Source organism: Pithys albifrons, chromosome 3 (assembly GCF_047495875.1).
Source record: "Pithys albifrons albifrons isolate INPA30051 chromosome 3, PitAlb_v1, whole genome shotgun sequence".
Lineage (NCBI taxonomy): Eukaryota > Metazoa > Chordata > Aves > Passeriformes > Thamnophilidae > Pithys > Pithys albifrons.
The window spans coordinates 27427927-27450973 of NC_092460.1; the positions used below are offsets into that span (position 1 = coordinate 27427927).

The window sequence follows — 23047 nt, forward strand, 5'->3', positions numbered from 1 at the left end:
TACACCATTATGGGCATCTGTTAGGGGACTCCCACAAAACTTCCTGTGAGCCTGATCAGGAAGAATGCCAAACCACAGCATGTGGGAACATGGTCCCCTTTTAGGATTTGGTTTCAGCATTAGTCAGAGCTCAGGTCTTCACAGCACTTGAGTGAAAAGCAGCTGTTAGAGCCAGGCCTGTGAGGAGGAGGATGAGAAGCACACTCAGCAGAACCACACTTGGAAGAGTGGAATAAAGCACATGGAAGAACAAGCCCATATCAAGTCAAAGTAAGTTTATTCACATGAGACCAGTTTGGACATGACCAGATTGAAAACCATTCTCCTTCCTCTGAGCACCTTGAGGAAATACACAGAACTGAAAACCCAGGACAACAACAAGAACAAGGATCCTGAAGCCACAGACATGCCTCTCTAATTGTGGGTGGCCTCAGAGCTCCACTGTGCACTCGGATGCAGCGGCTGGGCCGACTGTGCTTGCGGCACTTGCACCACATCTGACACTTCTCCAGAGGGGACAGAACTGTTTACAGGAAGCCATTTGTTACAGGGGCTGGCCTCTCCTCCCCCCTGACCCTGGCAACGTACCTTTCCCACCCCACCTTTCATCAGCAGCTTATCTCCTGCCAGACGGCCAGCCAAAAAGCTCATCCAGGTTGGAATTTGAAACCAGAGATTCTCAGACGCCGTGGCTCAGGCAAACGGTGCCACCATTAATTCTAGAACTAAATTTCAGGGAGTTTTCACTCTATTTGTACAGGGGCTAATAAGTAGCTTGGGATGTGAACAGTAACCCCAGGGCATAATTCTGAGAACAGGATGACAGATTCTCAGTCTCCTGCTCTAATTATACGGGCAAAAATTGGAATGGGAATGAGAAGAAACAAGAACAGGACTTAGGTCCCACACATTAGTGTAATGGTATTGTTTTCCCAAGCACTGAAATTTTTTGAGGGTTAGCCAAAAAATGCAAGAATCACCTCCACCGAGAGAGAAAGACTTTTAAAAAAGTACAAAATGGGGCAACAATGTTTTACGTTAAGCAAAGCTCCACAGCAACATCACTGCAAGAAGCAGCAATCACCAAGCAACCGTTCAATACCCTAGGACCATAAGGCACTAATAATGTTCCACTCATTACAATCAACATGTTACTAAAAATTGACATTCATCAATTAAAAAAATAAAATAAAATCACTGTACATTTCGAAAAGGCAACTGTTCCCATTTTAAAAGTTTCAAATTCTCAGCTTGAAGAATTCTGCTGCCCCCCACCCCCATCCCGGCATTGCTGACTAGTTGGACATAGTGTTTGATGAGGAGTTTTGCAGGTTAACACATACCTAGTACAAAGAAACACCCCAAGGCATAAGCAGAAAGCAATTTGTGGAGAAGTTACTCGTTGGTCCCTTTAACATCACCAACAAATGTCAGAGGTGTCAGTTGGTCACGCTGCCTTCTGCAGAGCACTCAAACACCACCACAGCCACTTGGTTTTAGTGCTGACTTGCATCTACTTTTCCCTTCAAAATATGACTCAAACTTTCAAACCCTGGAGCTTGAGGTCCCCTACACAGCTGTAGGCAAAGCAGCATGAAGGAACACAACAGCAGTTGCTAATTAATGCTATTCCACAAATACACTTCAGTCCCTGTCTGGAAGCCACTGTCCAAGAGCAGCCAGGTCCCTTAAATTCCTTTAACTCCATTCTGGTCCTTCTTTGCTACAGATAAGCAATTGCCCAAGAAGTATGAAGTCAGTGACACCAGCTTCCTTCAGAGGGTCACCTGACAGACCCATTTTGGTCAGAATTGATCAGGTTCAATAAAAAAAGCTCCAGTGAAAGTATTTGTGTCCCATTACTGAACCCTGAAGCCAGTCAAGTATCCTTCAGACACAAAGGATCTATTAAGGCTTCTTTCAGAGACCATAGTAAATTATTGCACACTATTTTTCTGCTTAAATAGTTAAAAAAATGAAATCTCATTTCCCAGAGATTAGTAATACTATTAAAAAATGCTAAAACCAAATACAGAAGTGACTTCTCCATGTGACTCTACTAGAATATGTAATAATTAATAGCTAGGGATAGCAAGGTCCATCTGTGCACAGATTTAGGAACAGCAGTTTTTAAACAACTGGACAGCATAAATTCCAAATAATTGAGTATGACCTTTCTAAAAGCTAAAGTGATGGTAAGTTTAGCCTACCCATGAACTGCACTGTGTGATTTCACCAGCACAACAGAGCATCAAAATTCCTTGCAAGACAGCTCCTTGAAAACTGTCAGTTTTAAAAAGCTGACCTTTGGTCAGCACATCCAGAAATAAATAAGAAAGGGTATAGCAGTGAGACTGTCCAACAGAAGAACTGAGTGTGACTGCTGGCATGGAAGAGCCTGGAACAATCCATCCGTCCTTTGGATTGTCTGGCTTAGGTCAGCAGCTCCATGACATAGGTCATCTTGGGATGGGTATTTGGTGCTTCACTACTGAGCTCGCCAAAGATGAGTCAATCAAGTCTTGTGGAGGCATTTTGAAGTAGCCCAGACCCGGAGGATAGAAGAAACAAGTCTCCCAGAGTTTTGATTAGTGTTCCAGCTATCAGTTCCATACAACAGTCCTTCCAGAGGCAAGCAGAAGTCACTCTGTCAGCATTCGCAGGTGCCGGTCATGCAAGAGCAACCTGATCTCCCTCACTATCAGTGGTGAAATGAACAGGATTGTTGAACTCGTCTGTGAAAAGAAGCATATCCAGGACAATTAGCACAGAGAAACCAGAGCTGCAGCCATCCCATGCTCCAATGTGCATCCAAGGCTACCCCAGAAATACACAGGCTACGAGAAGCAGTGACAAAATGGCACAGTGGATGGAAGGACTGAGCTTGAAGGAAAGGTCATACAATTTCAGCTGTCATGATCATCTTGTCATAAAGATGAGCTCTTCAAGTCCTCAGTGGCCTTTTTCCTTGCTACCTCTGCTCATTACCAAAGCAGCCTTTTCCATTGTCAGCACAGATGCAAAGACAATTCCTGGAACTTCCAGCAGGGAAGACCAAGTGAATTGTGCAGCATTCACCAGTGTGGAGATGCTGAGGAGGTCGGGGCCTGAACAGTCTCCCTCAGTGGCATACCAGGACAAGGCACTTTCGTTTTAGTTTTCAGATTCTCATCACTCCTTCCACTCATCTTGAAGGACTAATAAACAAGTAGCTTAACTTCAGCTCTCTGAAAATATTAGGAACTACATATTATGGAGATGAAGAAGGGAAATCTCCTGCCTTGGAAGTCAGTCAGGTGGCATAAGCTTTAGGAAATGCATACAAGTATTTTTAGGCAACTATTCGTGTGTCTGTCACAAGCTCAGTTCCTGTTGGGTAACACGACTTTAAAAGATCACAAATGACAACAGTTGATTTAGACACCCTGAGGCAAAGCCACACCACAGACCACTTTGAGAATGGAATCAGAGGTCACAGATGCTGCAGAGAGAGATTCTGTGCCTTAATCACAAATGTCAGGTTCTCACAAAAACTTTCTATTGCAAATTGAACTTTGACAAAGAATTTTTTAAAAATATGATTTCTTACCATTAGAATGAAGAAATAGAAAACCCACATCCACCCCAGGTTCTCCTGGATCAAAGACACCAGATACTAAATAGAAATGAAAAAAAAAATCATTCAAACTGGGAAGATAAGCATGACTTTCAGGCATGACACTTTCATTTTTTAGAATTTGTGGGCTGTTAGCACACCACACAGAGCTGATGACAAAACCTTCCAGCTGATCTTTTCCTGTCAGAAGAGATGACTCAGGACAGCAGCCTTTTTCTGTATAAACCCCACAGTCTCAGTAAAGCAGACACCACCCTGGAGCTTTACAGTAACTCAGAGCAGCATAAAGACAGAACTGAACTACAGTTTCAAAGGGTGACAAATTGACTCTGCTGAACACTAGGTTTTTGCACAGAACACTGGGACATAAGTGGATGTAAGTACACTCAGAAGAACTAAAAGCTCTAGAATGGCTTATAAATTACACAGGACACATTTTCAAGAGCTGTGCAACCACTTACTACTTAACCCTCCATCGCAGGCAAGACACTTGAGACTACAGTCTGTTCTGAACTGCACCTTAGTTCAACAGGGCTGCACAGGCCACACAAGAAAATATATTCCCTATTAGCAGATTTATATTCAGATGCTGCACAAGGGCCTCCGTTCTTCACTACTGGGTGTATCAGCACAGAACAGGATCTGAATTTCTAACATGTTCATTGTGCATTTGCTGTTATTCACACACCCCCGGAATGACGTCATGGTTGCCTCTGGTGGAATAAATGCAGTGTTGGAATGGGAGGCAGGTGGAATTTTTCAGAAACTGAAGACCCAGTTTCTATAATGACGTAAGTTTGAGTGGTATGTGTGTGGGAAGACAGAAAAGCTGTAGACGACACAAGAAGAACACTGAGTGTAACAGTGCACTTATGTATGTCCACAAAGCACTTGTAGTTTTCCATGTTTAAAGGCTCTAAGCAGCGTTTATCCCATAAAACAGAGACTGAACGATTGTATTTATCAGGCAGTCAATGGCAAGCCCAAATCCCTTTCTAGAAAAGAAACTCACATGCCTTGCCTGCGTCCTTGGTGTTTTACCATCACTAGAGGATGTCTGGAATAGAACTGGTTCTGATCTTTCTACTAAATGCTCCCCACTGTGTCCTTCCATATAGTTAACACTTGTATGTGAGAAGAACATCCCCAGTGGGCACACAGTCAGCATCCTTCTCTGCAACAGTCTAGTCCTCAGACCTCTGGGAGCATACTGTAAGGACTACTGAAGCAAGTAGTGCTGGATTTACACATCCACAGATACAGAGAGGAACCACAAATAAGAGTAAATTTTAAATTACTTCATAAACTCTCTAACATTCATAATAGGTATTCCAATTTTACTGTGTTGTACAGCTAAACTTCTCTGTAAGCAAATGTTTTGCTATCATCTTTAACTAAAAAATCCTAAACAAATGTCACAATATTTCATTTTCACTCTTTGCAAAGCTGGCCTTTGATTTTGGAGTTCAGGGTAAGGAAATCTCTAAAATTCATTTGAACTATGAAAGTGCAATACACTACGAATACTTAGTTTAGTTCTTAATTAACTTACTTCCACTGGAAACCTTGATAAAACAGACAGATTTCCTCGGCTGGTTCTTAAATAAGTAATTATTTAAAAGAAAAATCCCAGCCCTCTCTCTTCTCCTCTTTCCATACAACTTTGGATAGAGGAATGCACTAACATCTCCAACGACAAAAGAATCTTTCCTCCCTTCCCCAGACCTCTGTTTTCCTTCGGTAGCCTCACCTGGCCCACTGCAGCACCAATACTGCCAGTTCCATCCACAATTCCTGTGACTGTTGCCAGAGCCTCACTGCTGCCTTTCACCAGATCCTGGCGCCCCAGGTCAGCAGAAATTGCAGAACTGATCATGTTGGAAGGGCCTCCGATGAAAAATCCTGAAAGTGACATGGAAACAGCCTTGGTGCAAAACACACAGATTGATTCTTGACAGAGCACCCTCAAAACATAGACCTTCTACTATGCAAAGCTCAGAAAAATAATTAACTCTAGGGACAGTGCTCACAGACTAACTGCAGCTGGAAGGGGATGCTCCCAGCTAAAGCACAGGTCATGGAACACGCTACATACCTGGAGTACCCACACAGACGCTGACAACAAGAATAATTTTATTACTTTCGAGTAGTACAGCCCCATGCTACAGTCTCAGTCTCTAAGGGTTCATGGAAGAGATGGAAGGCAAAAAAACCCCCACGACAACAGGACAGGGTGTTCTGAAGTAGGAGCGTTTGGAAAGAAAGGCTCTATTCATGCAGGCTAATCTTAATTCCATAACACGGCACAGTATGTCTGGTAGCACAAAAACCTTGTGACCTCTCACAGTACACAGAGTATTCTGGGTTCTGACAAGCACCTTCAAATTTGAGCTGCAGCTCATGACTTTGCCATACATCCAATTCCTCAGACACCAGATCACTGCCAGGTATTTTAGCATAAATCTGTCTGCATCATAAAGAGCCAAGGCAGATCCCCTCAGTTCCATGCCATTCTATACAGTCTCTATTCTACATTTTCCTCTGTAAGGCAGTTTTCCTACAGCTGTTTTGCAAAGGTAACAAAAACTGGGCCCCAGTTTTCCCTCTTTCTTCAAAACCAGCAGAGACTGCAGCACACACAAACACCCTTTACCACCACCTGGGTGGTGTTATTGATTGTTCTGCAATGAATATAGATGTCTACTACCATAACAGTGGCTTTTGATAAGATACCTGTAATTGCCATGATCACAGCATTGATAGGTTTGCTGTTTGGGGAACCTGCAAGAGAAAGACCAGGAGAGTGTAAATAGAACACATGAACTTGATAAAGCCACTCACTTCAGTTCAGAAAGAAGCCTGGACACATCTAGTTTGAACTATCTGCTCACTTTGCTACACAGTGACAACTTAAACTTCTGTTTGACCAGAGACTTCTACAGAGATGAGACTTACTGCAAAGGCGTTTAGAGACCAAAGACCCAGACGGTTCCTGACAGCACTTCACAGCAGAAAAATCATCTTTGCCATTATTTTGTGCCCTATTTCAATATCAGATTTCCCTGGCTCTGTGTTCCAGCCTGTGTTATGCCTCTTTCTGTGACACAGAGCTTGCCTTTACTCTCCTTGAAAGTACTTTGAAAGTTAAGAGAATCCTTCCTCTCTCTCTGGGGAAGTCAGACTCAGCTCAAACTCTCTCTCACCATAAAGTATTCAGCACTTGAATCAGCCCTTCCACTCATCCTGAATTTCCAAAACATTTTTTAAAATATAGAGATTAAACCTGGAGGTAGTAATCCAGAAACTGCCTAAACAATGCTGTACAATAAAGCCAAAAAATTCAAAACCCCATATCCCAATTCCTCCTACACAGCCATGTTTGAGCATCTACAGACTTCATTTGTCTTTCCAGCAGAATGTGTACATGCAGCTGGTTTTCCATTACCATCCCTTAGTGCTTTGGAAATACTGTTTTTCCTGACATCTTACTTTCAGGTACTACCGGAATTCTTTACTCCTTCAGCTTAGGTGAGCTACTATCCATAAGGCAAGTTGCAGCCCTGTTCACATACATCTCAGGCCATTATAACTATTACATGCAACACTCTATGGGCATAAAAAGGTTTCCTGGTTTGGCTGATGGAAATAGAATTATCATACTGCAGGAACTTTGGATCACCTGTCTGAGACTTCTGCATCTGGCTGGGCAGTAGTGCATTTTGAGTTAAGCACAAGGAACCTTGAGCTCTGGCTGCTTTGTTATCTAGTAAAAATTCCAAACCTCATCAGAAATAATTTTGTATTTACTTATAATTCACTTTTGAAAGCAATGAGTTAGCACAAGAGCCTACAAAAACTCCACCAAACTCCACCAAACCCAATCATTGGTATTTAATGGTCCTAACTCACTGACCTTACTTCAAGACTATTTAAATAAGCCCACATGCTTCCAAAAGGCACACTTTACTTTTCATGTGCTGCTCTGGGATCTGTTCACAGATCCCAAAGTGCTCTACAAAAGCCTGTCTGTATCACCACCCCATTTTGGAGGAAGATGCAAAGAAGTGAAGTGACATCCCAGTGAGTTAAACCACTCTGTACCACAGGACACTCTGTCTGAAGATGCAAAACTGACACCCTTAGAAATTCTTCATGGAGGTTCCATAGAAATTACATCTTCCTGACTCCTTATACTCAGTGTTCCTGACAGACTCCTTTCAATAATGAAACACCAAGAACTATATCTGCTGCAAAAGAGGCAGAAACTCTCCAATTTCACCACTTTCAGAAGCACAAGTGGTGAAGTCTAAGAGCTTCTCCTGCCCTTGTGTAGTATATATATACACTCCAGCACAGATCTGCCCCCAGATTCTCTTTCCTCTTACTACAGGAAAGCACCTGAGATTCCTGCTTTGCCAGTTGTGGTGCTGACACAACAATAATGCTAAAACACTGACACTGGAGAAGGACCAGTACCATAAGTCACCAGCAAGGGAAACCACTCAGCTAAATTGTTTTCCACCTCATTAACCAGAGAATAGATTTCTTTCTGTTCAGTACCACACTTCAGCAAAACAGACGAAAAGGCACCATCCTGATCCAGCAGCAGTTTCAAGATCAGAAAACATAATTAGAACAGGCGGTGTTCTTGTTCTCTCAAAGATGTACTGAATGAACCTCTTATCACTGTGCAGCACAAGCATACTCACGGCTGTATCCAAAAAGAGAGCCTACAGCAAAGAGCAGGCTAATTGCTAGAACTGGGGCTCTCTTCTGTAGCACATCAGAAATCAAGCCCTGGATAGTCCCACCTGAAAAAAAATTAACAAAATCACTGTCAGGCTCAGGATGTTGACACCTTGAACAAAATCCATTTCACTGGGTGCAGTGGCCACTTGAATTTTCTTCAATACACATTCTCTCTAAAATGCTGAAAACGGAGTCTCCTGCCCTTACTGCCCCCGACAGAGACAACAGATAAAGCACAGAAAACTACCCATCTGCTTTCCCAGGAATTCTTTTTTTTCTGGCACGCAACTAGCCATTGTTTCCACTTTTCCTTGCCCTATAGGACCACCACAGCTCTAGGGTCACCACAACTCTGTATTAAGCAAGTTTAACATTGTGGCCAGTTCCTTCAACTGAAAGTGCAAGAAAAGGCTGCTTTTTCTCACAGGAAAAGCACCATGACACAGAAGCCTCACACTCCCTACTGTCTCACCTACTTAGGGTAGGTGCAACTGAGTCCAATAACTGCCAAAGGCCAATAACAATCACCTTATGTATCATTGCTACCTCTGTAGGAACTGCTCGGCTGGTAAAAACTAAATGCTGAGAAAGCCTAACATGGAAAAGGCCACAGAGGCAAAAAACTGACCCACAAGAGGCCCAAACAAGGATGGCTATTCTAGGAAAGCTAACTAGACAAGGTAATAAAGCCAGAAACTGAGCACAGAAGAGTGGAAGTCTGAACACATATACAATATGTTCTTTATTCTGGAGGAACAGGGTCAGATTTTGCAGCCAGCAGAAACAAGTGCAATTACATTTTATTTCTGAACATAACACAGTAGGTGCCTGCTCTGCCAAGATCTGTGCTGAGTTTGTCCTTAAAAATACAGGGCAGAAGGGACAATTCAGAACCCAGCAAGTCCAGATCTAAATCTCCCTCAAGGGTACTTGTCTGAAAGGAAGTAGCAAGCAAGGGCACCATATTGTACACGGCACTTTTCAAGAAGTCCTGGTCAGTAAAGAAAAATGCCAGCTGAGGGTAATGTTCAAGAGTATGATAGTGCTCTTTAATTATATGTAAACTCTTTAGGGGGTCAGATTCTCTGTATTTAAGAAAAAAAAAAGCCAAACAGCCACATACATAACTAGAATTTTCACATATTCAGTGAACAGCTGGATCCCACTGAACACGACTGCTTTGGCTGCATTTGCTGTCTTCCATTTCCACACTCTAGCAGGGCAACTGCAGGAAGATGTGATTTACTCACCTATGATTCCTCCCACATCATACCAGATGGAGAGCTGGTCAGCTTCTGCTTCTTTCCAACCAAAATTGTTGCTGAGGTAGAAGGGCAGCCAGAAGAAGAATGAGTAATTCACCAGTTTCAAGCAGGCATAGGCCAAAGAGTACTGGAACAAAGAGAGGGAGAATGAGCAGTTAGTGCTGGAGAAATGCAAACAGCGTTTCTGCCTCTTCCCATAAAGCTCTGGATCCAGCTAAAGCTTTCAGGGGGAAGTGCTTCTGCATTTCATGTAAGAAGGCAGCATTAGGAAAGTTTAATGCTCAACATCAAAGGGAACCCAGGAATACAAAAATCACTGTCAAGCATGTTATTTTTTTTCAATGAATACAATGGGTTAAAACACTTTCAGTGTAACCTTGAAAAGAAATGACACCAGGCTTCAAAAAATGAAGAAAATTTAATTCACCTTCTAAAGAGAAGGAAGCCAAGCACATGACATGGAACAGGCTTGAGATTTAGTCATCTGTGCATCATGCTGAGAAAAGTTACATGAAGTAGTTCCTCTGTACTATCTTGTGCTGTTCAGAAAGCTCACCTGCTTCCAGCACCAGAAGAGAAAGCTTCGTTCATTACCCCCAGGCAGGTATTCCAGGACAAGATGAAAGTTTGGCCAAAGTTAAGCATGTGCCTCCAATCCCAACAACTGAGACAACCTCCTGCTTTTGGCTGCTGGGTTCAGTTTCTCCTCAGTTCCCTGGTCTCTCACCAATCTGACACAGTGTCCTGGCTTGACTGGGCACTAATCTGACATCAGATAAAACTCACAGACTCAGGGGTGTTGAGGTTACTAGATTAGAGCACAGAACATGTACTCAAAATCCAGTGTACAAATCCAGCCACCTCAATTGCTGCAATCCCCTTTTGTTCCGGCCAATGAAAATAGTCACAGATCAACTGTCACCACTAAGAAATTCTGCATAAGGCACTTAGCCACATTAGGAAGGAACTCAAGATGGATTTGCTTTCTTTTGCCATCCCTCAACCAACAGGTCTTAACAACAGAACTGTGGTTGTCCTACACTGAAAACACTGACAATCCACCCGTCCCTGCTAGATTTTCTGTTGCCTTCATCACAACAGCCAACTGCTTTACTCATTAAGGGTACCTGATAACACTACCCATTCTGCTTCATGACCAAATCCAGACAGTTCACATTGTACTGCTGAGCCAGTCACCCTGCCCTCTTTCTTGTGCTGGTTCTGGCACTCAGGGGAACCACAGCCCGCTGCTGCAGAAGGTTAACATGATTTTTTAGTGACAGGTATAATTTTTCAGCTGAACCAAATCCACGAATTGGGCAATACTGCTGATGCAGAAGTACAAGTTCTCACACAAGGGAGAGGATGAGGATATGTGGAAACTGCATCACCAGGCCTTGCTTCCAGCTGCTTATAAAAAATCCACATACGTTGCCAGATGTTACATCATGCTGATTCAGGCTTTTCAGGACAGCTTTCTGCTTCCAGGCAACTAGAAAACCCCAGACCTCAATATCAGCACCACAGAGTGCTGTGTGATGCCCACCTAGCAGGGAGAACCTCACTCTTCAGGGCAGGTATCTGCCTGACCAAGAAAGCATCCTACAGTCACCTTTGCTCATGGCCTCCCTTCCAAACTGACAGCACAAAGGGCAGAATCTCTGCTGCCCTTTGTTGGCTCTTTACATGTACTCCATGAAACAGGGGTCTGATGGGAAGGGCAACACAGAACCAACATACCTGGACAGTATTATAATCCACGGGCACAGGGACAACACGCCCAACCCCAAGATTTTAACAGCATAAGAAGTCAGATGTCAACAACTACAACATATGGTCAACATATTAACAGTGATGTCAACAAATGCTGACAGCATTTTATGTTTAATAGGTAAGCCAGATCTGGCTCAAGAATCTGTGTCCTCACCAGTACTACACCAGGAAGGCAACAAGCCTGGCAAAATCCAATGGCCTTTGGCTGGCTGTCAGTGTCAGTTGCTTGAATAGAGTAATTCCGGTCATCATCATCTGCATCATCACTGCCCATTAAAGGTCTGTTGGCATCTTCTTCCACAACAACGTCTTCATCTGCTCCAAGCTCAGGGAGGCCTAAGTTTTACAAGGGATAAGCAACAGGAAAAACGGACCACAGTCTGTTCACCCTCTATCCCCACTCTAAAGCTATGCTCACTTCTTTTAAGCAATTCTACCTTCTAGCCACTCCCTTGCTCTCCCATACCTCCATCCTCCTTTGGCTTAGAAACTCTTCTAGATGGTGTTCTGCAGTGCCGCCAGTTTCTACCCTTTGTCTTCTGGAAAGTATTGTCTGATCCTGGCGTCGGCTTTGTCTGTTCTGAGTGTCTGGCCATTAGTTGGAAGACACAACAAATTAGTGCATTTCCCCCCTTATTTAGTGGTTGGGATCCTCAGACTTGGCTCCTGGATACCACTTCCCTTGATTGTGGAGGCTGAGTGTGCTCAGCTGCTGCCTGTTAACACCTCCACTGGCATGGAAGGCCTGGGAATTGCACTGTGCTTGCTGGGACGCAGAGCACTCTTATGAGCACTCTTGATAGTAGCTTTAGTGCCACCAACTTCATAGCCTTTGCAGGCACCTGGGAAACCTTCTCTAGGGCCCTGTCAAAGTCCAAATATTTTTCTGTTTTCCTGTTACACTTGGACTTGCCTACCATCTTCTCAGATAAGGACCACATCCAACCCCTGGAGCTATTAATTGGCTGTGGGAGGCCTGCAGATGAAGACTACTTTCCCTTCCTATTGCATAGTTAAGGCTTGCCATAGTTTTCTTCTACAATAGCCAGTTATCAGTTTGTCTGCAGTATCTTGAGGTGAAGAAAAACTGATAATTAGGCACATCCTAATGGAGATGTCAGAGTCAGGCTGCCTTATTTTGCTTTAAAAAATATCCGGACTCTATACACATGATGCATGGTGGCATTTAGTGTGATCTGGGCAAGCAAAGCATTTGCTCCATTAAATACACTAAAGTGCAACACCATTTTGTAAGGGCCCTGAGGACAAGTATTGTCAGAATGAGCAGTGCTTGTAGCAGCACTACACAGAAAGCTGCAGATCTGCTTCCCATGAAGGGACTGAAATAGTGCAGCCCTCTTCTACTTACCCACTTCCTTTGGTGACGTCAGGAGCCCAAAGAACACAATGACTCCTCCAGCAAACTGTACCGAGGCAGTCACCAGGAAAGCATACTGAGGAGAAATAAATAAAAGAATCTTTTTTAAAGCACTTTCAGTCACACAGGCTTCCCTGACTAATGAGGGTTTCTTTACATTCCAACTTTGTCAGAGAGCAAACACAGCTATAAAATGCAGACTGTGTCCATAAAACGTGGAAAAAAATTATCTCTGCAGTCCCCTGAACAGATTCAGTCCTATCTAGGCTGAAAGGACACACTGAAACAGCTGTTTTAGTGTACTGAGGTGACAGCAGTAAGGAAAGAGCTGACCCAACACAACCACAGATCCAGCTATATTGGAAGGACAGCTCCAAATAGGATCAAACACCAAATTTTGACCAGGCTGCTCAGAGCTTTGTTCAGTCAGGTCTTGAAATACTCCAAAGACACATCCTGCAGGCCCTGTCCCCTTGTTGCAATGCTTAACATGCTTCATTGCAAAATGGTTTTCCAAACATCCAGTGGAACCATCCCTTTACTTTATACCCACTGCTTTTTCACTCTCTCAGTGCAAGCCAGGAAAAAGCCTTGTTTTGGTTTCTTTGGAAAGCTGCTCTTGGTACCCTAAGCCTCCTCATCTCCAGAATGACAAGCTCAGCTCTGTCAGCCTGTCCCCATAGGTCACACACTGCAAGATGTGCTGGTTCTCTCACACTCCCTGCCTGCCACAGGCAACACAGCCTGGCCTCTTCCCATTTATAGCAGCTGTGCCATTCCAACAGCAGCGACTCCAGTTAAGTGAGAACCTGTGATGGATGACTCTGAAAAGCACTTTAAGCCACCCAAATCAGAAGACGGTATACTGTGACACCAGAGCTCTTCAATAACATCAGTTCCATTTACAGAGAAGTCTCAGGCTTCCTTCTCCCAACTTGGAAAAGTCAGGAAAGGAACAACCTCTCTATACTGCCAACTGCTTGCCTTCACAGAATTCAGGAAGATGAAACTGGACACACAAGCCTGTTTCCCCCAGAGACAGGATAAGAAATGAGTGTCTCATAACCCAATCAGACATGCAGGCGTAGCTAGAAGCCAGACAGCAATACCTACCTCATAGCCATATTTGAGAACGCAGGAGGCAAGGAATGCCCCAAGGATATTTCCCACAGAGGCACAGGCACTCCAGAGTCCAAACACAAAACCTCTCCTGCAGAAGGGGAAAAGAATTTGAAACAGGCAATACTAGGAGAGCTGACATTAGGAACATGACAAAGAAAAAACATTCAAGTGAACTTTAACTTATGAATTTTCCCAATCCATTTCAAAGAGATGCAAAGTTCATTTCAAACAAAGCACATAACAACTTGGAGGCACCAAACAGATAAGTGAGGAATGTTCTATCCTGAAACACCTGTGTTACAGCAGAAGTGAACTGGCAACAAGGTTACAAACAATGGCAAGAGCTCATCCAAAATATCCCAAAGTGACAGAGGTGAACCTACAATGAAGCAATTTCCATTTGGTCTCTTTAGTGTTAAGTGGACAAAAACAGGCTTTCCAGTGGTATGAAAATTCCAATTCAGTCCCTCTGCCTTATGGGATTTTTGAAGTCTGAACTTGTGCTTTTAACACACAGAGCAGTGTTCATACTGAGCTGTTCTGTGGCTCCAGAAAAAAAAGGGGGGCCGTGGGGGAGGGGGAGAGATACAATGTAACAAGTAAGGCATTATTTCATCCCACCTAACTTCAATTATGATCTAACAGCTGGCCTTTCTGGTCTGAGAATTTCAGCTCAATCTGTTACTCAGCAGGTCCTGTGAGTCACTAAAGGAACAACTTACCCAGCTTTTCCAAACCAATTTCCCATGACAGCAACCACGCAGGGCCAGCCAGTGGACTGCAGCAAGCCATTGACAACCCACAGACAGCAGTAGAACCACTTGTTGTAGAAATGCAGCCATTCTGTGAGTGTGCCAAAGAAGAATACCTACAGGAGTGGACAGGGAAACAGAGAAGAAACCCTGAGGCTACTGCTGAAAGCCAGGCAGGAACGGGGTCCTAAAAAAGCAACACCCTTTCCGGGAGCTGGTCCCAGCCTGGCATTGTCTGAGACACAGCACAGAGCTAAGAGCACCCTCTGCTGAACCACCACAGCTCCAGCTCCAGAGCCTAAACAGCTCCAGAGACGAATGTGCTGTCATGGCACTTCCTCTCCAAAAGACTTTTGTCTTCCTAAACAGCACAGCTACAACAGGAGAGGAGAAGAAAGAGACACATATTTTTGGTAACAACTCTGAAAACACAGTAGTCTCTTGATCTGCCCTTGTACTGACATCCAATTCCACAAGGCTCTATGCAAACACAGAACCCTCAACACTCATTTATCTTCGCAAAATTTAACACAAATACTACAGCCAGGTCTCAAATTACTAAGAGCTCTAACCCAAACTAGCCAAAATAAACACACATTGTGGCGCACACTGCTTGATGCACATTTGTGGTCACATGTCTGCAAAGTGCAATAGGCCACTGTGGGGTTTGTAGTCAACTGGGTAAATCAAACACACTCCATACATTTTGCTACTACTTTAATAACCAGAAAACCACCACGAGATAAAACTGATTCACATTTATCTGCCATGGCTTAAATTTGAAATAGCCTTTTGTTTTAAGGAGAGATTCTTTTAACACATAGCCTGCTAGCAATTATAAAATAAGTAAATGAATGCTTGGTATTGTTAGCATGTCCTTCACAGAACAGAGCAAAGACTGTGTTTGGAAGCAAAGGCCTCAATAACAACACACATGGGCTAAGAGTTTAAACTGTGGTACAAAACAGTCCTCCGAAGTCCCAGTATACCAATCTTGAAAAAAATACGTTCATTAAATCTCTAGGCAGTGCCTCAACCTTAAGAATTTCCTTCTGACACAGTATCCAGAAATAGATATTTCAGGAAGAGGTGAGTCATCCAGCCTGGCTCTCTGTGCTTCAGACAATGCAGGACGTGCATCCAGGACCAAATTTTACCCACAGGCTTTCAGACCACTGAGCAGATTCAAACAAAAATAGAGACTCCTCCCCTCAAGTAAAACCCTACCCAGAAACCCTAACAGAGATTTCTAAATCCCACTACTGTGTTCCAACTTACCACCAGAGCAGAGGAACACATGCCAAAAGACAAAACCCAGCGTAAATTCAGGCGATCCCCGACTATGCCACTGACAAAGAGACCCTAAGAACAAAACACAGCATTAAATAAAGCCAGATTTGTACCTGGTATCTGTAAGAATTAAAACAACATAAAAGGGTCAAACTAATCAAAATGCTGCTGTTATACCAACTTACAGTTTGATTCTACCCACTTCTTTTGCCATCAAAGAAATCCCGCTCATAGTAGTTCATTACATTCCTTGTTTTAAAAATTCATCTGAGAACTCTTAGATAGACAGAACTAGTCCTCCCACCATGCTAGTGACAGGTGTGTAAGAAATTTTGAAGTGATAGTATTTCTCTTGTATTTGTTAAAAAGCATCTCTATGTGGGTGACAGGCAAGGGCGGAACTAACAGAAACTGAAGGGGGAAAAATTGCCTTTTAGACAAGCTTTTTAGCTTAGCAGCTTGGGGTTAGTTTTACTCACCACAGCATAGGAAAACAAAAAGATAGTGTCCAATGTGCCCAGGAAGAGAGTTGCCTCTTCTGCATTTGGAAATAAATGGCTGCTGTTCCAGAGCTACAGAGAGAAAATTTTAACAGGTAAACAGGGAGAGGCAGAGCTCATTCTGCTCTTTGTCAATGAAAACCCCAACTCCGAAGCAGAACAGCATCCCAACAACCTCCTATTCCTCCAACACTTTAATTATCAAATCAGGAACAATTCTGGCATTATATACTGAACAAAATGTCCACTGCCAACTTTCACTTCAAAAAGACAAACTAGTGAGGAACGCTCAATCCACCGTGGACCAAGACAAATGACTGGCAAAATAAACCCTACTTCTAACAAGTATGCAACTGTTAGACAGCTTCTTACACTAAAACACTGATAAGAAACTTAATGAATAATACAATAAAGGCACATTCCGTTTTATGTGCAGCATCTCTTCTGTACTTATCTTGCTGTCTTCACTAAATGAATAATTCCCTTAAAGTATTTGTGGCAGCAGCCATAATAAGAAATGACAGACCACAAACAGAAAATAAAGAAAACAAAAGGAACAAGGGGAAGAAAAAGACTGGTAGGGAACTATTTACAACAACCTCCAGACACTAATGTTGTTTGTTTTTGTGCTTACCCTGAGTTTTATTTTATTTTCAATATGATCAAAAAAGAGGAAAAAACTCAACTGTCCCCAAAGAAAGATTAATGATATCAGCTGAAAATAGCAAGCTTTGAGGATATCTTGAAGAATTAATAGAGTTAATTAGAAGAAAGTTTTCTTCCCTTCTCACCATGCCCCCATTAGAAAACAAACAAACCCAATCCAGAGTTAACCTACAGATGCGTCTTATTCAAATATCATCAGTTTTAGTTTAATTTTACCTCTCCATGAGAACATCTTGTACAGACAACACTAATTACACATCCAGTTAGATTAAAAGATGTAACCTAAACTGATACCTAAAGGACTAGTTTGACCATTTTTCTTGATCAGACACATGCACCCAAACATCCACCAAGCCCTAAATCATCTATATAAAAATAAAAAAAGATCAAAAGGGCTTCCAAGATATACTAGTTGTTTGAATGTCAGTTAAAGAACTAAATATAAACACCTTGTATTTTAATTTGGCAGCCTCAACATGCTCACTCCTTTTGGACATATTATAAAATCCTCAACACATTACTGGCTCAATTTACTGTTTCCACTTATCACAAAAAGTCAGTATTCATCATCCTTCTGTCAAACATTCAAATAACCAAGGATTTCTAATACAGACAACACTCAAACAATTGGCTTGGAACTCACTGCTCTAATAGAGCTCATGGCCTGTGACCAAGCTGTTAATGTACCATTTCTTCCCCTTCTCAAAACCATCAGGACAGAGCAATACTAAAAACAAGCATGGCCCTAAAAACACCATGGGTAGGAGCCAGGAGATAGTTCTCACATTCCCACTTGTGAGAACCAAGCAGTATAGAACTTCCTTTCCTCCAGGCAAACACTGCCAAATCTCCCACTGCTTACACTGAGTCTAAGATTTTACAGACAAGGGGTACTACTGGATGCTCAGCATTTTGGGAAATCAGACCTTTTAGATGCAAGATAAAACACCATCCTTCCTATCAATTTAGGATAAGCAGCTAGCACTCTCAGATAGCTTTCTTCTCTCCTAGTTTGGCTGTTCTTTTAGTGGGGTGGTAGCAGCACCACTGTCACAGAGAAAGCTCAGACAGGACTTCACAGAACTCTCTGTAAGCCCATTAACTGCTTTGGTTTATTGCCTCCAACACTTCCAAGGAAAAGTCCCTCTTTTTCCCTCCTCTGTGCTGCTGGCTATTACAGACTTTGCTGGGGTCTGCATTTCCATTGGAACACTGTAACTTCTTGAGAAGTTTCTCTCTGGGGGCCACTCGAAAGATTTCACCATCACCTGATGATCCATAAAACCACAATGCAAACACCTGAAGTTTCTGCTCACATTCCGAGAAGTGTTCCCAACAGGACACTTAAAGGGGCCTCTTGGGCCCCACAAGCTCAGCACACTGGAAGTTACCCATCTTTCTTTGCACTTCCCTATCCCCTGTGGCCTTACCTCATATGGCCGGAGCTCTGGGGCTGTGCTGTTAAGGCAGGAGGGAGTCCACTGGCTGGAAATGCTGACTTTGACATTACTGAATGTCTTTCTGGAAGCATGGAGCAGGGAATAACTGCCAGAAAACACAGACACAGGTTGGCCAAATCTTCCCTGGAGGTCAGGTGGGAAAGGGTGGGGTATCAAACACAGATAGATGCCGTCTCAGTAGGCAGCATAGCACAGGACTGGCAGTTTTGGAGACAGTGGTGGGAAGCCCCAAATTATGGCAAGGCATGGATTTCACCCTTCTGCAACAGAGTGCTCCTGCCTTGGCACAGCCTCGCCTTTGGTGCAAGTCCTGTTGGTGGCTGGATTCCCCAGGGACATAATACCCTTACTCCATGACTGCATGAGTCCCAGACCAACTCGCACTATGAGCTTTTTAAGTTTGTTTCAAAGGCTCACAGCCAAAGGTTAAGACAATTTCCCTACCTTCATTCTTCTTCTATGACATGCTCTCATTTCCCCAAATTCAGTGAGATGAACACCTTTCTGTACAGAGATAAACTCAACCTACCTGAAGAAGGTTAGCAGGAACACGACAATATGATGGTGGGTGCAGCGGGACACAAGGCCTCTGTTTTCAGGCTGCCTTCGTAAGCTTCCAGGCAAAGCCATGTTCCTGGCAGCCCTACCCCTGCTCCCGCCTTGGCCACAAGGGCTGGATGGTGATTAGGTCATTTTTCTTCTCACTTAAACAGAAAATGGGAAGGGAGGAGAAAAGAAAACATACTCAAATTAAAACACACGTATAAAGTATGGTTCTGTTCCCCAACTAGCTGGAATTTAGAAAAAGCCACTCTATGCCATTCCTTCACAACCTGTTTCACGCCACCCCCCATCTCATCACTTGTACATAACTCTATACCTTCCAAGCCTAAAGATGACTTTTTATTCCCATTCTCCCAGTAACCTCATGGTCATCTCCCAACCCTCTTCTTTTTTGTTTCTCTCCTAGTACATGTCTCTTCAGAGCTCATCAACAAAGGAGTTCCCTCTGGATCTACCAATTTCCACCATTCCCACATTAAAGATCATTCTACATCATTTACACACATTGTGAACTAGAGTGGTCACATCTGAGACTGCTTTCCACCGCCACCTAGCTGGTCATAGGCTGGTGATGAAGTCATGAGAGCAGTGTTTGGTTACTGGTGGGCAACAGTTTGGGATCTAACTGCCTTGTTAAGATGTTGTTGAAAGAATATACCCGAGAGTGGAATTGCACAGATGGAAAAAGGAAAGTAACTGTGAGGACAGTGCTGAAATTCAACAGTAGACTGCTTGCCTATGTATTCTCAAGTCTGCCGTCTGTAACTAACTCATTAGTACAGCACACAGCAAGTCATACCTTCATGTCTCTGCCTGCAGGGAATGGGTGACATCGGCCTCAACCTCTAGATAACCAGAAATTATCAGTACTGAGAGAAGGCTGTGATAGACACACCGTTTCTTTGTTCTGGTTCATGTCAAACTGCTCCACTCCCCCGGCTGTGCCGGCGCAGCCAAGAGACCATTTCTGCTACCTGGCTTTGGCAAACAGCCCCACTGGGCATCAGGTAGTGAACCTCTCTCCATGCCTGCCCTTCATTTTCTTGGCAGAGATCTTTTTCAGCCAACTTCCCTTCCACAGCTCACAAAGCAGCTACACAAACTCCATGTGACAGATGGAGCAGTGCAGAGAGAGAAAAGCTGCACACCAAGGTTGCTGCTGGAGGCACAGCTTGATCCTGTCGGCACTTGTTGGCCTGAGATACCAGGACAAATCCATCGGTGGGAACTGCATTTTCAGAAGACAAGCAAATGCCACACACATTCTGAATGCTGAGGAGAAGCAAAATAAAGCACCATTCCTATTCCCTGCCAAAGGACTAGCACTGAAATAAGATGATGCCTTCATGTTCTTCTGTATCCATGAGTGCTTGTTGTAATTATTTGTAAATTTGACAGAAGATTTTTCAAGTTTAGCTTCATAAACTCACTTGGAGAAATTAGAAGCCATTGCCCAGACACATTCCCACTCAAATTTTTGCTGCTGAAAATGCTGTATTTCACAGAGACTTTCTGCTCTTCTGCCTAATAGCCTTGAAAGGTTTAATCAAGACATCTTTCACTGCAGGAAGTCTTCCTTTCCTGTCCTCTCAATATGATGCGTGCCTGACTGACAAAAAGTAACAGCTACTACCGGATACATGAACCATCAAACTAAAACCACATCTGACCTCCAAAACTGAGTATGGCATGGAGATCCTGTGAGTAACATGGATGCAGCTGTGACAGCTCTGAGACACCAGAGTCATGTTCATCCTACACCACACCTGAACGCCTCCATTCCCATACAAGACAAATGCAGCAAGTCTGTACAAGGCCTGCCTCTACACAGCCCAGCTGCATGTGAGCCACACTGCCACTGCTCCAGCTGGCACAGAGCACCTTGGTGTGCCAGCACGTCCTTGTAGGGACATGCTTCTAGATTGCTGCAGCTCACAGAGAGGAAAAGAAAAAAAGCACCTGCAGCTGGAGCTGTGGGAAGGCAAAGCTAGCCCTGCAAGAGGCAACTTAGTCTTGATACTACCATCACCCTGAGGTCTCAGACCATTTCTCAGCATCAGTGAATGAAAACTCAGCACCCACACAAGTATCCCATGGTGGTGGTAACACTGCTGAGGGCTGTCCCACACACAAGCTGCAGGGAGAAGAGAAGGGAAGCCAAGGCACTCCAATTTCCCAGCACCACAGTCCTCATGGGCCTGTGAACCACACGGTCTGTTGGTCAAACACAAGAGCTTGTTCTCCTTCCTTGCCCCTCCCCACCAGGAAACAGCAGATAAGAGAGCTCTACCGAGGAAAGCAAAGCCCTGCCAGTTGTGCAACATCTGTGGGGAAAAGTTCCTTCCTCGGGTAATCAGTTTGCAGCCCACAGCACAAGATTTACTACTCACTGCACGTCAACATACACAAATACAAATCTTATTTGCCCAAGATACTGAGTCTTTTTAAAGCTAAGACCCAGTTTGACCTTAAAGATATCTATTTTTCTATGGCATGTATTATTGAAACAATCTGTTCCTCAGAGCTTCTCAGCCTCAGCTATCTTTGCAGAAGACCTTCTGGCACAGGACACTTTCACAGTGACGGTGAGAGATTTTGTTTTCCCTTTTTCTTTATCCTGCCCTTTTTGTATTCAAAACTGGCATTCTCCCTAGGGTAGAAAAGTGTGCAGCTAGGAGGTTAATCCTCAAAAATCAGTCTTCTAATTACTCTGAGAACACCACAGTAAGTTTGTAGTGGATGGGAAGCAAAAATTAGGCAGTAGGATAACTCAAGGAACTGAAGGAAGACAGAACTCAAGGAAGTGAAGCACAAGTCTATAAGAAAGGAAGAGGAGCATTTTTAGGGTGTTAAAACTGCCTTGTCTAACTGTTTAGCACTAATTATCAACTAGACAATATTTCGAGTAAGCTTTTGCTAAGCTTTCACCCTTATTTGTTAAGCTTCTCTCTTCGTTCTCTTATCCCTTCACTTAGAGTCAAAATAAGACACCTTAAGTTCAAAATAAACTTCCTTAATACCATCCTGCCATCCTCCAAAGCCGGCAGGAAAGTCTAGCAGTAACATTCCCGGGACTTTTATAGTGCAAAACAAACTGACTTTTCTCCTTAAAAATAAAATAATTTTAAAAAATAATAAACCCCCCAAACTAACAGAACCCCCCCCTCTTACGCCATTTTTCCGAACAGCCAGAACAGCCGCACAAACCTGAACCCCACAGGCCCTCCCTGTGCAGCCAGCACCGGCAGGGTCTGTCACCCCGCGGGATGCGGGCGAGGAGGAACAAGAACCGCCGGAGCATCAGGAGGCTCCGAGGCCGCTCCGCGGGATGCGGCAGCGGCAGTCGAGGGGGACGCGGCTCCCTCTGGCCCCGGCCCAGCTCAGGGCGGGGAGCGGCCACGTCCGCAGCGGCACGCACCGGCTCCTCCTCGGCCACCGCGGCCATCGCGCTGCACCGCACGGCACCGCACCGCACCCCATCCCATCGCACCGCACCCCACCGCATCGCACGGTACCGCACCCCATCCCACCGCATCGCACGGTACCGCACCGCACCGCACCCCATGCCATCCCATCCCATCCCATCGCACGGTACCGCATCGCGCCGCGCCCGCGGAGCCGCCCGCCCATGCCCCGTACCGCGCCCGGCGCGGCCGCAGGAAGGCGCGGGAGGGGGAGGAGGAGGAGGAGGAGGCTGTTCCGGGAGCCCCGTGGGCCGGCGGGAGATGTAGTCCGGCCCGGCCCCGCCGCCGAGCGGCCCTGCCCACCTCCTGCCCGGGGCGGGACCGAGCGGCGCCCGCTGCGCTGCCCGGGCCGGCGGGGCGGGACAGGACGGGGCGGGAAGGGATGGGGCCGGACTACATGTCCCGGCGGCCCTGGGCAGGGGCGGGAGCAGCGCGGGTACCACCTGTG

The 23047-nt window shown here is 44.5% G+C and overlaps 1 protein-coding gene across 2 annotated transcripts; it reads right to left on the reverse strand.

Annotated features, from left to right (window-relative positions):
* Positions 1-260: 260 nt before the first annotated feature.
* SLC37A3 (solute carrier family 37 member 3) lies at positions 261-22813 on the reverse strand. 2 transcript variants are annotated; one of them, XM_071551129.1, is made up of 15 exons: positions 22775-22813; positions 19101-19275; positions 18542-18656; positions 16425-16517; positions 15934-16017; positions 14626-14771; positions 13895-13991; positions 12773-12857; positions 11558-11739; positions 9616-9757; positions 8326-8427; positions 6350-6397; positions 5367-5518; positions 3590-3655; positions 261-2735 (listed from the first exon to the last, which is right to left on the reverse strand). In XM_071551129.1, exons 2-15 carry the CDS (start codon positions 19199-19201, stop codon positions 2643-2645), a joined length of 1506 nt encoding a protein of 501 aa, XP_071407230.1. In that variant the 5' UTR covers positions 19202-19275; positions 22775-22813; the 3' UTR covers positions 261-2642. The 2 variants fall into 2 exon arrangements, with proteins under 2 accessions (XP_071407230.1, XP_071407228.1); XM_071551127.1 differs by having other exon boundaries at positions 22731-22799.
* Between the last annotated feature and the right edge of the window lie 234 nt (positions 22814-23047).

Coding starts and splice junctions, on each gene's coding strand:
- SLC37A3 (XM_071551129.1), bottom strand. CDS start 19,201: ATGGCTTTGCCTGGAAGCTTACGAAGGCAGCCTGAAAACAGAGGCCTT. Junction 12,858..13,894: donor TTCTCAAATATGGCTATGAG/GTAGGTATTGCT, acceptor ATTTCTCCTCAG/TATGCTTTCCTGGTGACTGC. Junction 5,519..6,349: donor TGTGATCATGGCAATTACAG/GTATCTTATCAA, acceptor TGTCACTTTCAG/GATTTTTCATCGGAGGCCCT.